The sequence below is a fragment of the Rousettus aegyptiacus genome, unplaced genomic scaffold, assembly GCF_014176215.1.
Source record: "Rousettus aegyptiacus isolate mRouAeg1 unplaced genomic scaffold, mRouAeg1.p scaffold_m13_p_9, whole genome shotgun sequence".
Taxonomy (NCBI): Eukaryota; Metazoa; Chordata; class Mammalia; order Chiroptera; family Pteropodidae; genus Rousettus; species Rousettus aegyptiacus.
In genome coordinates this window covers 37,266,144-37,280,184 of record NW_023416312.1, presented here as the reverse complement: position 1 = coordinate 37,280,184, position 14,041 = coordinate 37,266,144, and the positions used below count along the sequence as shown (strand labels likewise).

Here is a 14,041-nt window from a genome sequence, read left to right as displayed (position 1 = left end):
AAAGTTTTCAGGACAAGAGGAAACAAATTTTGCTCCAAAGCAGACTTCCTTCCTGAACTGATGAAAGATATTCACTAGTTGACAATTAAAAGGAGGGAGTGAGAGAAGGAAATAACATCTATTAAACATCTACTATATAGCATGTACAGAGTAAAATACACAAATACATTTAACCCTCAAAACGACCCCATGGGGAACTTATACCATCACTACTTTTACAGATGAGGGAGTTCAGAGATTATATAACTTGTCCAAATACTATGGAGCTGGTAAGTGGTGGAGCCCAGATCCAAATTCTGCCCTGTTTAACTTCATAGCCCATGATATTTCCAGTATGTAATTCTGGGGAAAATATAAATGGTTTCAGACAAAAATACTATCATAACTACCTGGCTGAGAAAGCTTGAGCAGTGAAATATAAACCTCATGGCACACAACATCAGAGTCTAAAACAAAATGGGCTATCCGGAAGTTCTTACAATGGAGAATCAGAGGACAGCCCAGGCTAGTGATGGGTAACTTCTCCACAGTGGCAATGTGATGCAATGCAATCTACAAAACAGAAAAAGAACCAAAATAAATTTTCATAGACATGCACTAGTTCTATTATCAGTGTGCCTCTCAGTAATGGTAACAGCACTGCTAGAGTTCTGATCAGATCTACGGCCTTCAACCATCCTTCGTAAGGCACAACTGGTTTTTTCTCAAACAGAAGTAAATAGTGGTAAAGCAATGAGGAGCAAATTGTAGTGTTATAAAACTCTCTCCTTAAGGATATAAGGTTACCAATCTTGTGAGGCAATTGTAGTAAACTGCCTTAATATAGATGATTTCTAGTATGCTATGGTGGAGCTTATAATCATAATAGAATAATTATCACAGTGAAAAAAAGAACTTCCTTTTGTTCTACCAAATTACTACGTAAAATAATAACTGGAATTGTGCTCAATTTCTCACAAGGTAATCCATGACTATTAATTATTAAATTCCTGTAATAACCTTTTGAGATATAATCATCCCATTGCAGGAAGAAACCAAAGTTCTGAGAAGTAGAAGTGAATTGGGAAGAGGGGGAAAGTGAAGCAGATGAAGGCTGAGAAGAACTTCATTAAGTACTAACTGGGTAAATGAGCCTCCTTTGATCTGTAGAAATAATTCACATAAGTTCTCCCTTCCAGATCTAGTCCCCTGGGTTTGAAATAATACCCAATAAGAGCATATCTAGGAAAATATGTCCTTCCTATAAATGCAGGTAGAAAGGAGAAAGGCTCATGTCACAGCACTAAAGAAATTCCTAAACTTTTAGAAATGGAAGGGTCAGTACTAATTATGTAATCAAACCACCTTATTTTACAGATGAAACTGAAGCCCAGAGAGCAAGAATCATTTACCTGAGGTCATATAGCTACCTGAGTGCATAGCTGAGTCTAAATAGAACCAGCTTTCCTGAATCCTCTTTTGGCATTCCTTTCATCACACCAAAGGGAGCAAGAAAAAATCTTGTATGGGGAGAGCTCATGATATTTTCAAAAGGAAGTATTAACATTCAGCTGATCCTTGAACAACAGGGTTTGAACTTTGCAGGTCCACTTATACGTCGATTTTTTAAAATTAAATATACAGTTAGCCCTCTGTATCTTCAAGTTTCACATCTACAGATTCAACCGAGGACTAAAAACAGTATTTTCAATCCATTGTTGGGAATCCACAGACACTATATGTATTGTTGCATGCTATTTTCTATAACAGACTTGAGCATTGATGGATTTGGGTATCTATTAGGGGGTTCTGAAACCAATCCCTCACAGATACCAAGGGATGACTGTAGTTAAATTTTTGAAAAGTCAAAAGTTATATGCAGATTTTCAATTGCAGAGGTCAGCACCCCTAACCCCCACATTGTTCAAGGGTCAACTGTACTTATTTAATATGTATATTCAGTTTAATTTATTTTATACTTATACAATAGTATTTACCATGTGCCAGGCATTACTAAGCGCTTACAACATTAACATTTTAATCTCATACAAGGTTCTTATTACTATCCCTATTTGACAGATGAGAAAAGTGAGATACATAGAAGTTTAAATAACTTGAACGATGTTACAAAGGTAGTAAATGCTGAAGCTGAGATTATACCCTGAGCAGACTGGCTCTAGAGCCTACAATTTTAATCACTATGCTATGCTATATACCAGAAACATGTTGTACTTCTTATAGAGAGTTCTCAGCATAAATCTGGCTGATTAAGTTAAGATTGAATGATGCTACTTTAGGATGAAGAGGGCATAAATTAATGTTAGGGGTGATACACTAATTAGAAAACATTGTCAAAAGGTATAACAAGAAATAACAACACATACTCTGTCTTAGGTCAGAGACATGGTCTAAATCATTGATACCCAATATGTAGTCAAAGAGCTATCAGCATCACCTGAGAGCTTTTTAGAAATTTAAAATCTTAGGCCTGAGAGTCTGTATTTTTAATAAGCTCCCAGCTGATATGAATACTGCTGGTTACTGGACCACATTTATGGGTAGCAAGGCTTTAAATTACTTCAGGATGCTTGTCAATTAGGCTCAGAAAATGAGCAGAGACTACTCTACCTAAAAATATTGAGGAAAAGTCCCATGTAGTTTACAGTGACTAAGATGACTACAGGTAATAACTTGAGGGATGAGGAGTCATACAATCCAAACTATGAAAAGATCCCTAGAATAGCTTATTTGAAGGAAAGTTCTTAAGCAATTTAACTGTTACTTGAAATTTCAAGAAACTACCAAATGCAACTCTTCAAGACCCTTGGAAATTTCTTCTCATGAACATACCCATGTTTCTTTCCGGGATGCACGAGAAGCCTCCACATAGATCAGGTGAGTTACAGTAAGATACAGAGTCCCATTCGGTGGTTTCTTATCCATATAACGATCCAGTAATTTCACATTTTCTACCTGTTATTTGGGGGAAAAATACTGATGAAGTCATCAACTCACCAACTGCAATTAAACTGAGATAATTCAAAACAAGATAAATGCTGTTCATCTATTACAAACTTCTTTGAAGTTTTCTAGTTCCTGCCACAGTAGGAAACTAGTAATGGTCTATGTTTCCTTTTCCTGAATCAGCCCTGGAGAAACTATAAAAGCAAGAAAGAAACATGGATTCCAGGAAGGATTAAAATTCTAAATGATGGTATCATGATGAGGTAGGTGTGGGTGGAAGATAAATGAGAAATAAGAGCCTGCTGAAGTACTTGTTGGAGGGAAGTTGCAGTTGTAATATGCATAAAAATCAATAGGGGTAAATAACATGAGGTTAGATCTTCAGTTGAAGGGCAAGAAACTTATATAAATATAACTTTCTATAAGGCAGGGGAAAACCTGAACTATCCAATGGAAAGCAGAAAAGGAAAAAGCAAAAGAAAAGCAACGACAAAAAAGAGAGTACCATAAATAGAAAGTATAAAATGACATGCCAGAAATATGTCCCAATGTAAGAGTAATTAAAACAATTAGACATGAACTAAACTTACCAATTAAAAGACAGATTTACAGACTGGATTAAAACAAAAGACTCAACAGTATTGTCTAGAAAGGATACATTTAAAATAAAGAGATGTAAACAAGTTGGAAATAAAGGATAGAAAATATATTCTAGGCAAATATGAACCAAAACAAAGCTGGTGCAGCATTCTCAATATCTGACAAAATAGAATTAAGTGACAAAGAACAACAAGACAAGAATATATATTCATCATAAACATATATGCATATTATAATAGAGTTACAAAATATACCTTGTTGATGTACTTGCCTGTAGCAGAACTGCAGAGAGAAAAAGAACACTTGAATATTTTAACACTCTAGTTAGGAATTGATAGATCAAGTATACAAAAACAAAAAACAAAAACAAGTAGAGATACAGAACTCTTGCACAGGACAACTAAAAAGCGCAAACTATTAGATGTACAAAGTAGAACTATATCCAACAGAAAGAGAACATATAATCATTTGAGACAACAAATGTAATGGAAATTGTAACTGCATACTAACCACACACAGGCTTCATTTCTTTGATATAGCTATTTTTCTCTGATTCATGCAGGCTTTACCTAATGTATTAGTATTATAACTCACTTGCTTTTTCTGCCCTTACCCTTCCACCTTTGTATGCCTACTCCTGTAGTTTTCTGATTTATTTTCTTGGATACCATCAGGAATAAAGCCTCTCCTATGAAAAATTGTAAAGCTAGGTTTAACTGTATTAGTGTTAAGTCTAATGTAATATTCAAAGTAATCATAATAAGCATAACTAAACTATGTAGACAGGCCTCGAAAACTAAAAAGCAAATGCACTTTAGAACTCATCCTCTAACAACATGTCTTATTTCAAGTTCAAGCATTCCATGATAAATTATTGTCCCACAAGTCCATGATAGGTAGATTAACAAAACTTCCATAAAAATAGAAATGAGAAAAATACAGTGGGAATTGTAACTGTGATTGTCGTGGTTTTATTGTAGCCTTATGGCTGTAAACACTTTTTTGTTCTTTTTCCTTTTTGTCCTTACAATCTCACTCTCATATTTTATGTACATAAAAATGCCTTGTTAACTAATGTGTAACTTGTAGATAAACAGCTTGCTTGATTGAGAAGTCTAGGAATAGACTTCAAAGGGAGCTATCTTGGTTCCCCAACCATTTGGTAACAGAAGATTGCCTGCAAAATCCTCCCTTAGATGAAGAAAACCAGACCTATGCTCTGCCATAACAGCTCCAGGATGTTTATCAGAGCAGGCTGCAAAGGATAGTTCATCCTGCTGACTTGCACCAGAAAAGAACTCCTTACCCTCCTCCTTACTCCTCTCTCTATTTTGACTCGGAGCCTTAGACTTCAACATGAGAAACAAGCCAATGCTGGAAGGCAAGATAAGTGGCCTCAGGCCACCTCCTCTCCTCCAACCCTGGAATTTCTCCTTTGTCCCTTACGCAATCTTCTCCCTGCAGCTTTAGAATTTCTCCCTATTCCTTTCTCAACCCTCTCCCTATAACCCCTGCCTACACTACAGTGGCAAAATGGCCTTTGTGACAATAGCAGGTCATCTTCTCAAAATGCCAGCTCTTAAATAAACCTGCCTTCCTTCCATAAAAATCTTTGTTTCTCACTTATTGGCTTATGAGTGGCAAGCAGCCAAACCTGAGTTTGGTAACACAGAGAACACTTCCAAAAAGACACCATGATAATGGCTTTTAAGGAAGCCTGAATAAATTCCAAAGACTCAATATTACACAGTCTACCTTCTCCAACCATAATACAATGACATCAGAAATTAAAAACAAAATAGTCAAAATTAGCGTATATTTGTAAACAAAATGGCATATTAAGTTAATCTTGGGTTAAAAGAAAGTCATAAATAAAATTAAGCAATATTTTTAAATAAAAAAATTAAAATACAACGAATGAAAATGACAGACTCGTGGCACACAGCTAAAGCAGAAGAAGAAAATGTATAGCTTTAAGTACATTTATCATGAAGCGAGAAAGGTTAAAAATAAACTGGTTAAGCATTCAATGCAATGAAAGAAAGCAAAAGACAGAAACAAGAAAGATAAAAAAAAGAGAAATTTATAAGCAGAGAATCCACCGCCCCACACACACACGCATAAAAGATGTGCAAACTAGAATTTGATTCTTTAAAAAAGTAAATAGATCTTTGATAAGAGTATTCAGGAAGAAAAGGGGAAAAGGCAACTAAAATACAGAATGAAAAAGAGGAAACAGAATTTTAAATGAGGGGAAACAAAAGAGGTAACAAAAATTTTAAATGAGAGTATTGTGAGCAATATGCTAATAAATTGAAAAGCTTACATGAAGTGAAAAAATTCCAAGAAAAATATAAAAAAGTAATGATAGTCAAAGATTTTCCCTACAAAAAACCTCAGGCCCAGATGATTTTATATATGAATTCTACCAAACTTTGAAGAAAGTTAATGACTACCTTAGCCAATTGATTCCAGCCATTGGAAAATTAATGATGGTTAGTCTGTTTTATTAGGCTAATGTAATCTTGATTCTAAAACCAAACAGACAACTATAAGAAAAGAAAATTTAGACACATTTCACTTATGAAACGAAGATGCAAAAACTCGAAATAAAAAAGTTATGAAACAGTATATTTTAAAAAATACATTTGATCAAGTATAATTTATCTCAAGAAAGTAAAGATTGTTCAAATCAGAAAATTTCAATATACTAAATCACATAAATAGATTAAAAGAGTAAAGAAGAGAAGATTTGCTCTACTAGAAATTAAAACATATGCAAAGCCATGAAAAAGAAAAAAAACTGTAGTACTAGTGCAAGAACAGAAAAATAAACCATTGGAAAAGGATCAGAGCTCACATGCAGACTAATGTATAAATGGAAGCCTAACATAGCACAAATATGGCACTACAAATTGATGGACAAAAGATAAGAGTATTTACTAAATGTGTTGGGGAAACTCTATTAGTACATGGAGAAAAATAAAACCAGATCCCTACCAAACACCATACACAAAAGTGGACTCTAGGTATACCTATCTGTAAAAGGTAAAACTACAAAGTAACTAGGAAAAAAATGCAGAATACCTGGAATCTTGAGAAAGGGAAAGATTTAAAAGTTAATCAATAACAGAATGGGAGAAAATATGTACAATGTCTAAAACTAACAAGAGATCATTATCTGGATTATATAAGGGACTCCTGCAACTCAGTAAGAAAAAGACAGAGGCCCTAAATAGAAAAAAATGGCAAAACATAAGAACAGACAAATTACACAAGAGAAAATCCCACAAGCATACAACCAGGAAGGTGCTCGAAACATCAGTAATCACAGAAATGAAATTTAAAATGAAAAGATATTGTTTTAAGTCTATAAGACTGACAAAAAAGTGAAAGGCTAGAAAATGCCAAGTGTTGGCAGAGTTGTAGGGATATATGAACCTTCATCATCTACTACAACTGGGGTGGGGAGAACATTCTAGATAGGTGGGGCCATTCAGGAAAGGCAATCTAGTAGTACATAAAGTGAAAATACATACTCTATGACCCAGATTTTCATATAGGCCCATAAAAGGACATATGCAAGGATAGACATGCCCATCATTTGGAGATTAGATAGGTCATATGTTGTAGAGTATTAAGCAGCTAATAGAAGCAATGGGTTAGAGGTACATAGCAACATAAATGGATCTAAAAAGAAACAAAAACAAAAAAAAACATGAAAAAATAAGAAAGAATGATATAGTGAAGACTTAACTAGTTACATAAATTAAGAATCCATGAATATAAAACACCCATCATATTTTGAAGGACATGTTCAAATATAAATATAGTATTAACCATATTAGACTGCTTTCATATGATAGGGGAGTAAAATAAGAAAAAGGAGGGCTAAATAAGTAAATAAAACAAGAGACAGCCTTGTATTGACCAGTGATGATAATGTACCATGAATCGAGGAGCATGTAATAAACTAAATCCTGTCCATCTGAGGCTAAAAAAAATAGAAATAAACAATAAGCCATCTTTCCTTTACAGAAATATGGAAAATAATCTTAGACAAGGTATTCTATAATGTTGGCCTCTTTAACTCATTCACACTCATGATTGTGTCCCAACATCCTTAGGTATCATGATTCTAAATTGCAAAGGGAGAAATGAAGAAGTGCCTAAGATCACAGCAAAACATAAAATACCCAGCCTAATTCTCTTTTAATTTCATGTATTCTCATGGCCACATCCAGTAGTCATCAGCCAAAAGTAGATCAATTACTACACAGGCAAATTACATGTGGCTGAAAGAGATGACACAGAAATGGTATCATCTCTTTCCCTAAAGGCATTTAAGTACAGGATACCCATTCATCTACTGGGGACTTGATATTTTCCTTACAACTCTAAATATGTTCTAATAAGGAGGATACCATACATATCAAAGATGTTTCTGTAAAATATAAATACATCTTTCACATGTATGTATGAATGTATGTATGTGTGTATATGTCTATGTATATATATATGTATGTATGTAATGTATGTGTTTATTACATGGTGACATTGGTTAATGAAATCCAGTAAGTTGCAGGTGTACAATTTAGCAATGAGGCATATACATATATGTTACATTGTGTATTCACCGCCCATAGTTAGATTTCTTTCTATCACCACATATTTGACCCCCTTTATCCTGTCTACATCCCCCTCCTGCCCCACCCCCTTCCCTCTGGTAACCACTAGCCTACAGTCCATGTCCATGAGTCTCTGTTTACCCTGTTCATTTGTTGCTTTTAGGTTTATATCCAACATATAAGTGATATCATGTGATTTTCAACTTTTTCTGTCTGGCTTATTTCACTTAGCATGATTATCTCGAGGTCCATCCATGTAGTCACAAATGGCAGTATTTCATCTCTTCTTAACGATTGAGCAATATTCCATTACACACACACACACACAGATACACACACACACACACACCACTGTTTCTTTATCCAATCATCTATCATAGGACACTTTGGTTGCTTCCATATCCTGGCCACCGTGAATAATACTATTATGAACATCGGTGTGCAAATATCTTTTCAGATATGAGTTTTCAAGTCTTTGGGGTAAACACCCAGTAGAAGGCTTGCTGCATCATACGGTAGATCAATTCTTAGTTTTTTGAGGAACCTCCATACTGTTTTCCATAGTGGCTGTACCACAGTGCAGTCCCGCTAGCAGTATATAAGGGTTTCTTTTACTCCACAACTTCTTCAACACTTTTTATTACTTGTCCTGTTGACAACAGCTATTCTAACAGGTGTGAGATGGTATGTCATTGTGGTTTTAATTAGCATTTCCCTAATAGCTAGCGATGTTGAGCATCTTTTCATATGTTGGCCATTTTGTATATCTTCTTGGGAGAAGTGTCTGTTCAGGGCCTCTGCCCATTTTTTAAATGTATTTTTTTCTTGTTATTGAGTTGAATGAGTTATTTGTACACTTTGGATATTAGACCCTTACTGGAGGCATTGCTTGCAAATATATTTTCCCATTCAGATGTCTCTTTAGCTTGTTGACGGTTTCTCTGACTGTGCAAAAGCTTTTTAGGTTGATGTATTCCCATTCATTTATTTTTTTTCTTTTACTTCCCTTGCCTTTGTGGTCAAATTCACAAAATCTTCTTTAAGTCCAAGGTCCTTGAGTTTAGTTCTTATGTTTTCTTCTATGCAATTTATTTGTGCAGGTCTTATATTCAGTTCCTTAATCCATTTTGAGTTAATTTTGGTGTGTGATGATAGACAACAGTCTAGTTTCATTCTTTTGCAGGTGGCTTTCCTGTTTTCCCAGCACCATTTACTGAAGAGGCTTTGCTTTCTCCACTGTGTTTTTTGCTCTTTTGTCAAAAATTATGTGTGTGTGTGTATACACACACACACAAATAATTATATATACACACACATACACGCAAATAATTATATATAATGTATATTATATATAATATACATATAATATATAATGTATATGTATACATACATATATACACATTATATATACATATATACACACAAATAATTATATATAATGTATATATTATATTTATAATATACATATAATATATAATGTATATATACATACATATATGTGTGTGCGCGCATATATATACATATATGTGCGTGTGTGCATGTGTGTGTATACACACACACATACAAACATACATACACATGCACACACACATATATTTACTTCTGGTCTCTTGATTCTGTTCCACTGGTCTGTGTGTCTGTTCTTCTGCCAATACTATGCTGTCTTTATTATTGTCACTCTGTAGAATAAGTTGAAGTCAGGCAGAGTGATGCCTCCAGCCTTATTCTTTTTTCTCAGGATGGCTTTGGTGATTCAGGGTCTAATATATCCTTGATATTTATAAGAATAGCAAAACAACCTCAATAGATAAAGTAGCAAAAGAATATGAATAGGCAATTCGCATGAGGGGAAATGATAAATGGAAAAAGCTCAATTTCATGAGTAAAGACAAAAATGCTGATTTAAAATGACATGGAGCCACTATTTTACACTCTTTAAATTTTCCAAATACCCAATGCTGGCAGGATGTAGGTAAAACTAGTATGCTTACACAATGCTAATAGCAATGTTTTGTCTCTTTTACAAAGCTATATGGAAATATTATCGAGACCATGTAAGTAAGACCCAGTATTCCTTTGATCTAGTAGTCACCCTCTTGGTAAGATCCCATGGACCTTTCACCCAGTCTCTGCCAACTTAACACCTTTTAAAAACTATTGTACATCATCAAATCCTGGAATCTCGCATTGCTACAATCCACAAACTGTATTCAGATTATACCAGTTATACGTGTACCTATACATGCACATCATGTACATGTTCTACAGTTATATGCTATATGTGTATAGCTGTATTCAATTTTATCATATATATAGCTTTGTACAACCACCACAGTCAAGATGCATACATACATAACATAAAACTCTCTTGTGCTATTCCATTATAGTCACACCTACCTTTTCCACCTATCTATCCCTAACACCTGGCAACCACTAATCTAAACTGTTCTCCATCTCTACAATTTTGTTTTTAAAGAATGTTATATAAATAGAATCATTCAGGACATAACATTTCGAGAAATGCCTTATTCACCTAGCATAATTCCCTTAAGATCCACCTAAGTTTTTGCATGTATCAATACTTTCTTTTTTATTTATGAGCAGTATTCAAACTGTATGAATGTACTACAATTTGTTTACCCTTCACTCATTGAATGACATCTGGGTGGTTTCCACTTTGGGGTTATTACAAATAAGTCTTGATGAACATTTATATACAAGTTTTTGCATGAAAACTTTTCAGTTTTCTTGGATAAATGGTCAAGAGTTCAACTGTTGTAATATTGTTTTTCTATAACAAATTAAAGAACATACACGTACACCTGAAAGAAGAAAAGGATATTTCACATAATAATTCTAGGTCTTGGCCAATCAATCCACAGACCCTTCTAACAGCTATCTAAGAGATATGTTCCAGGCCAACAGAGGGAATACAGAAAGAAGAGATGCTAAGTACTGTGCTATACTCTGCATGTGTCATTTTATTTAATTCTCATAAGAACTCTATAAGATAGATGCTGTTGTTAGTTCCATTTCATATATGTGAATACTAGGGCTCAGAGGTCAAAAGACCACATGGATGGTTAGTGATTAGACAAGGCATGTATTCCAGAACCCAAACTCAACCATTAAAATATACTTATTAACGAAGTATGGTTGAGGAGAGGAAGGGAGCTTTCTAAGTCTATTTGTGCTGCTATAACAAAATACCAAAGACTAAGTAGCTTATAAACAACAGAAATTTACTTCTCACAGTTCTGTAGGCTAGGAAACCAAAGATCAAAATACCAGCATAGTCAGGTGAAAGTCCTCTTCAAAGTCACAGACTTCTTGTTGTATCTTAACACAGCGGAGGGAGTGATGAATCTCACCAGGGTCACGTTTTCGAGGGCATTAATATCATTCAAGAGGACTCTGCCCTTATGACCTAATTACCTCCCAAATAACGCACCTCCCAACACCATCATCTTGGGAGGTCAGGATCTAACTATATGAACTTTGGGAGCGGGGCACAAATATTCAAAACAAGGCACTGAGTGTGGTTAGGGAAAGGAAGAGAACTGAAGACCTCTTACCTCTATGGCTTTCCCTCTAAAATAAAATTTTAAAAAAAGAAGAAAAATAACAAAACTGTGGTCAAGGCATGGAAGCTAAGGTAAGATGCCAAAATACCTAAACCAAAGTGTAGTCCATTATTTTTTAGAAAGGATAGATTAGAAAAGGCAAGGCAAGTGGCATGAAACTTCCTGCCAATGCAACTAAGTTTGAAGGCCACTGATCTACTGGGAAGATGGTACAGCCCTGGGTGCAAAGAAAGGAGCTAAAATGGCCACAAGAAGTTTTCTTCCAGTCAGATATATCTTAATACTCACTGCATCCCAGAGACAGATGCCAGAGAAAATACAAACACTGAAGCTAGATTTATTTCAATAATCCCTTACTGAATACCTATTATATACCATTTTCTGTGCTAAGCCATGCCATGAGGAAGTAAAATAAGACTGTATGAGACATGGTTCCTGCACTTCCAGGAGTTTACAATAACTTAAGAATGTGCATATATGGATACAACTTAAATACAATGCAAGACATTCCCTGATAAATGCCAAAACTGAGGCATGAATAGAGTACTGGAGTAACTGGAGGTCCACGTTTTAGAAAGATACATCTGGGAGACATCTAGAACCAAGTAAAAGTTCCTTCACTAAACATTTCTTGAGCACCTACTATTTTTAAAGCATGAACTTAGGTATTGTGGGGGAACACTGAAATAAACAAGACAGAACTCCTGCCTATACCTATCCATTTAACAAATATTTCTTGATGATCTACTATATGACAGGCACTATTCCAAATGTTATAAAAGAAAAGAACATGTTCTTTACCTTCAAGGAGAGTTCAATCTTAATAGGAAAAATAGACATGTAAAACCAGAATCATAAGAGAAGTTAAAATGAGAGAAAGCAATAAAAGTAGAAGACAAAAAAAAGAACAAGATAAAAGGAACAAAAGTGTAGGGCAATAAATAGAAAACAGTAATAAATTTGATAGATATTAATTCATGTATATCAAAAATCATGTTAAATGTCAATGGTCTTCTGGTCAAGATGGCAGAGTATGTAAATGCTATGCTTGCCTCATCTCACAAACACATCAAAATTACAACTACAAAATAGCCATCACTGAGCGTCATCTCAAGTCTAGCTGAACAGAAGTCCCACAACTGGAGATTCACAGAAGAGCCTACCTCAAGACTATAAGCAGGGTGAAGATGCCAAATGGGCTGGTCCCATACTTGTGTGTGGCAATTGAGAATGGGGAAAAATATCTCAGCTACCAAGGTCCCCTCCCCATGCTAGGCTCCCTAGCCCAGGGTTCCAGTGCCAGGAAGAGAAGTTCTCACAATATCTGGCTGTAAAAACTAGTGGAGATTGTGACTGAGTGAGATAGGTTGCTCAGGGAGTCGCAGATATTCTTAATGGGCCTACATCGCTGACAGACTCACTCATGCTGAGCTCCAACTCTGGGACAGCAGCACAAAAGGTGTCAGGGACATATGGGTAGGAACTATATTGTCATTGACTTCAGGGGGAGGACTGGAGGGGTAGCTTTCTCACAAACAAAGTGCTGGTAGAGGGCATTGTTCCTTTGTTGAACCCATGCCCGCCAAGCTTGTAGACCCAGGCAGGCACTATATCTGGTCTCCATTAATGTAGCTAACGTTGGTCACCCTGACCTGGTGATTCCCTGAGACCCTGCCCCTCCCACTGTGCTGGCCCACCCAAGTTGTTTCCGGTGGATTTTCCATACAAATGACCTGTCTTGGCTTATACGGCAAACTTTCCTAAAATCTCTCAGAGGTTCACAAAACCTAAACAAGCAGCACCTGGCCTCAGCAAGCCCTGTGCCTCTTGCTAAGCAGCCCCAGCACTAGTGGCAGCCAGCTTCAGTTTACCGCTTGGCCTCTCAAGGAAATTCAAAGCCCAGCATGGGTGGTGGCAATCTGAGGACTGCTTGGTGGCTCATTCCAGGTGGCCCTGGACAAGGCACAGCTGCAGCAGAACTTGGCATACAGCAGGGCCCCTCCAAGGAGGCCTCAGCCTGCATTCCCGGCGGCCTGCTTTGGTCTGAACTGGAATACTACCCAGGGTCACATCTGAGGACAACACACTTGATTAACAGTAGATTAGATGTGAAGGAACAAATCAGTAATTTACAAATTAAGGTAGCAGAAAATACCCAATCAGAATAGCAACAAGAAAAAAGAATCCAAAAAATGAAGATAGTTTAAGGGGCCTCTGAGATAACATCAAGTCTACCAACATCTTAATCATAGGGATGCCAAAGGAAAAGAGCAAAGAATTGAGAAC

General features: G+C 35.9%; 1 protein-coding gene across 10 annotated transcripts in view; it reads right to left on the bottom strand.

Moving 5' to 3' along the window:
* Window positions 1-14,041, bottom strand: part of MTMR8 (myotubularin related protein 8) — a 162,683-nt gene that overhangs the window by 128,210 nt on the left and 20,432 nt on the right. For 6 of the 10 annotated variants that reach the window (XM_036226710.1, XM_036226712.1, XM_036226713.1 and 3 more), the window contains 2 exons: window positions 2,830-2,952; window positions 390-552 (listed from right to left, as the gene is read on the bottom strand). The exons of 3 other annotated variants lie outside the window; for them this stretch is intronic. In XM_036226710.1, coding sequence (XP_036082603.1) covers window positions 390-552; window positions 2,830-2,952 — 286 coding nt within the window. The remainder of the gene's footprint in view (window positions 1-389; window positions 553-2,829; window positions 2,953-14,041) is intronic. One more of the 10 variants, XM_036226708.1, reaches the window with a different exon arrangement.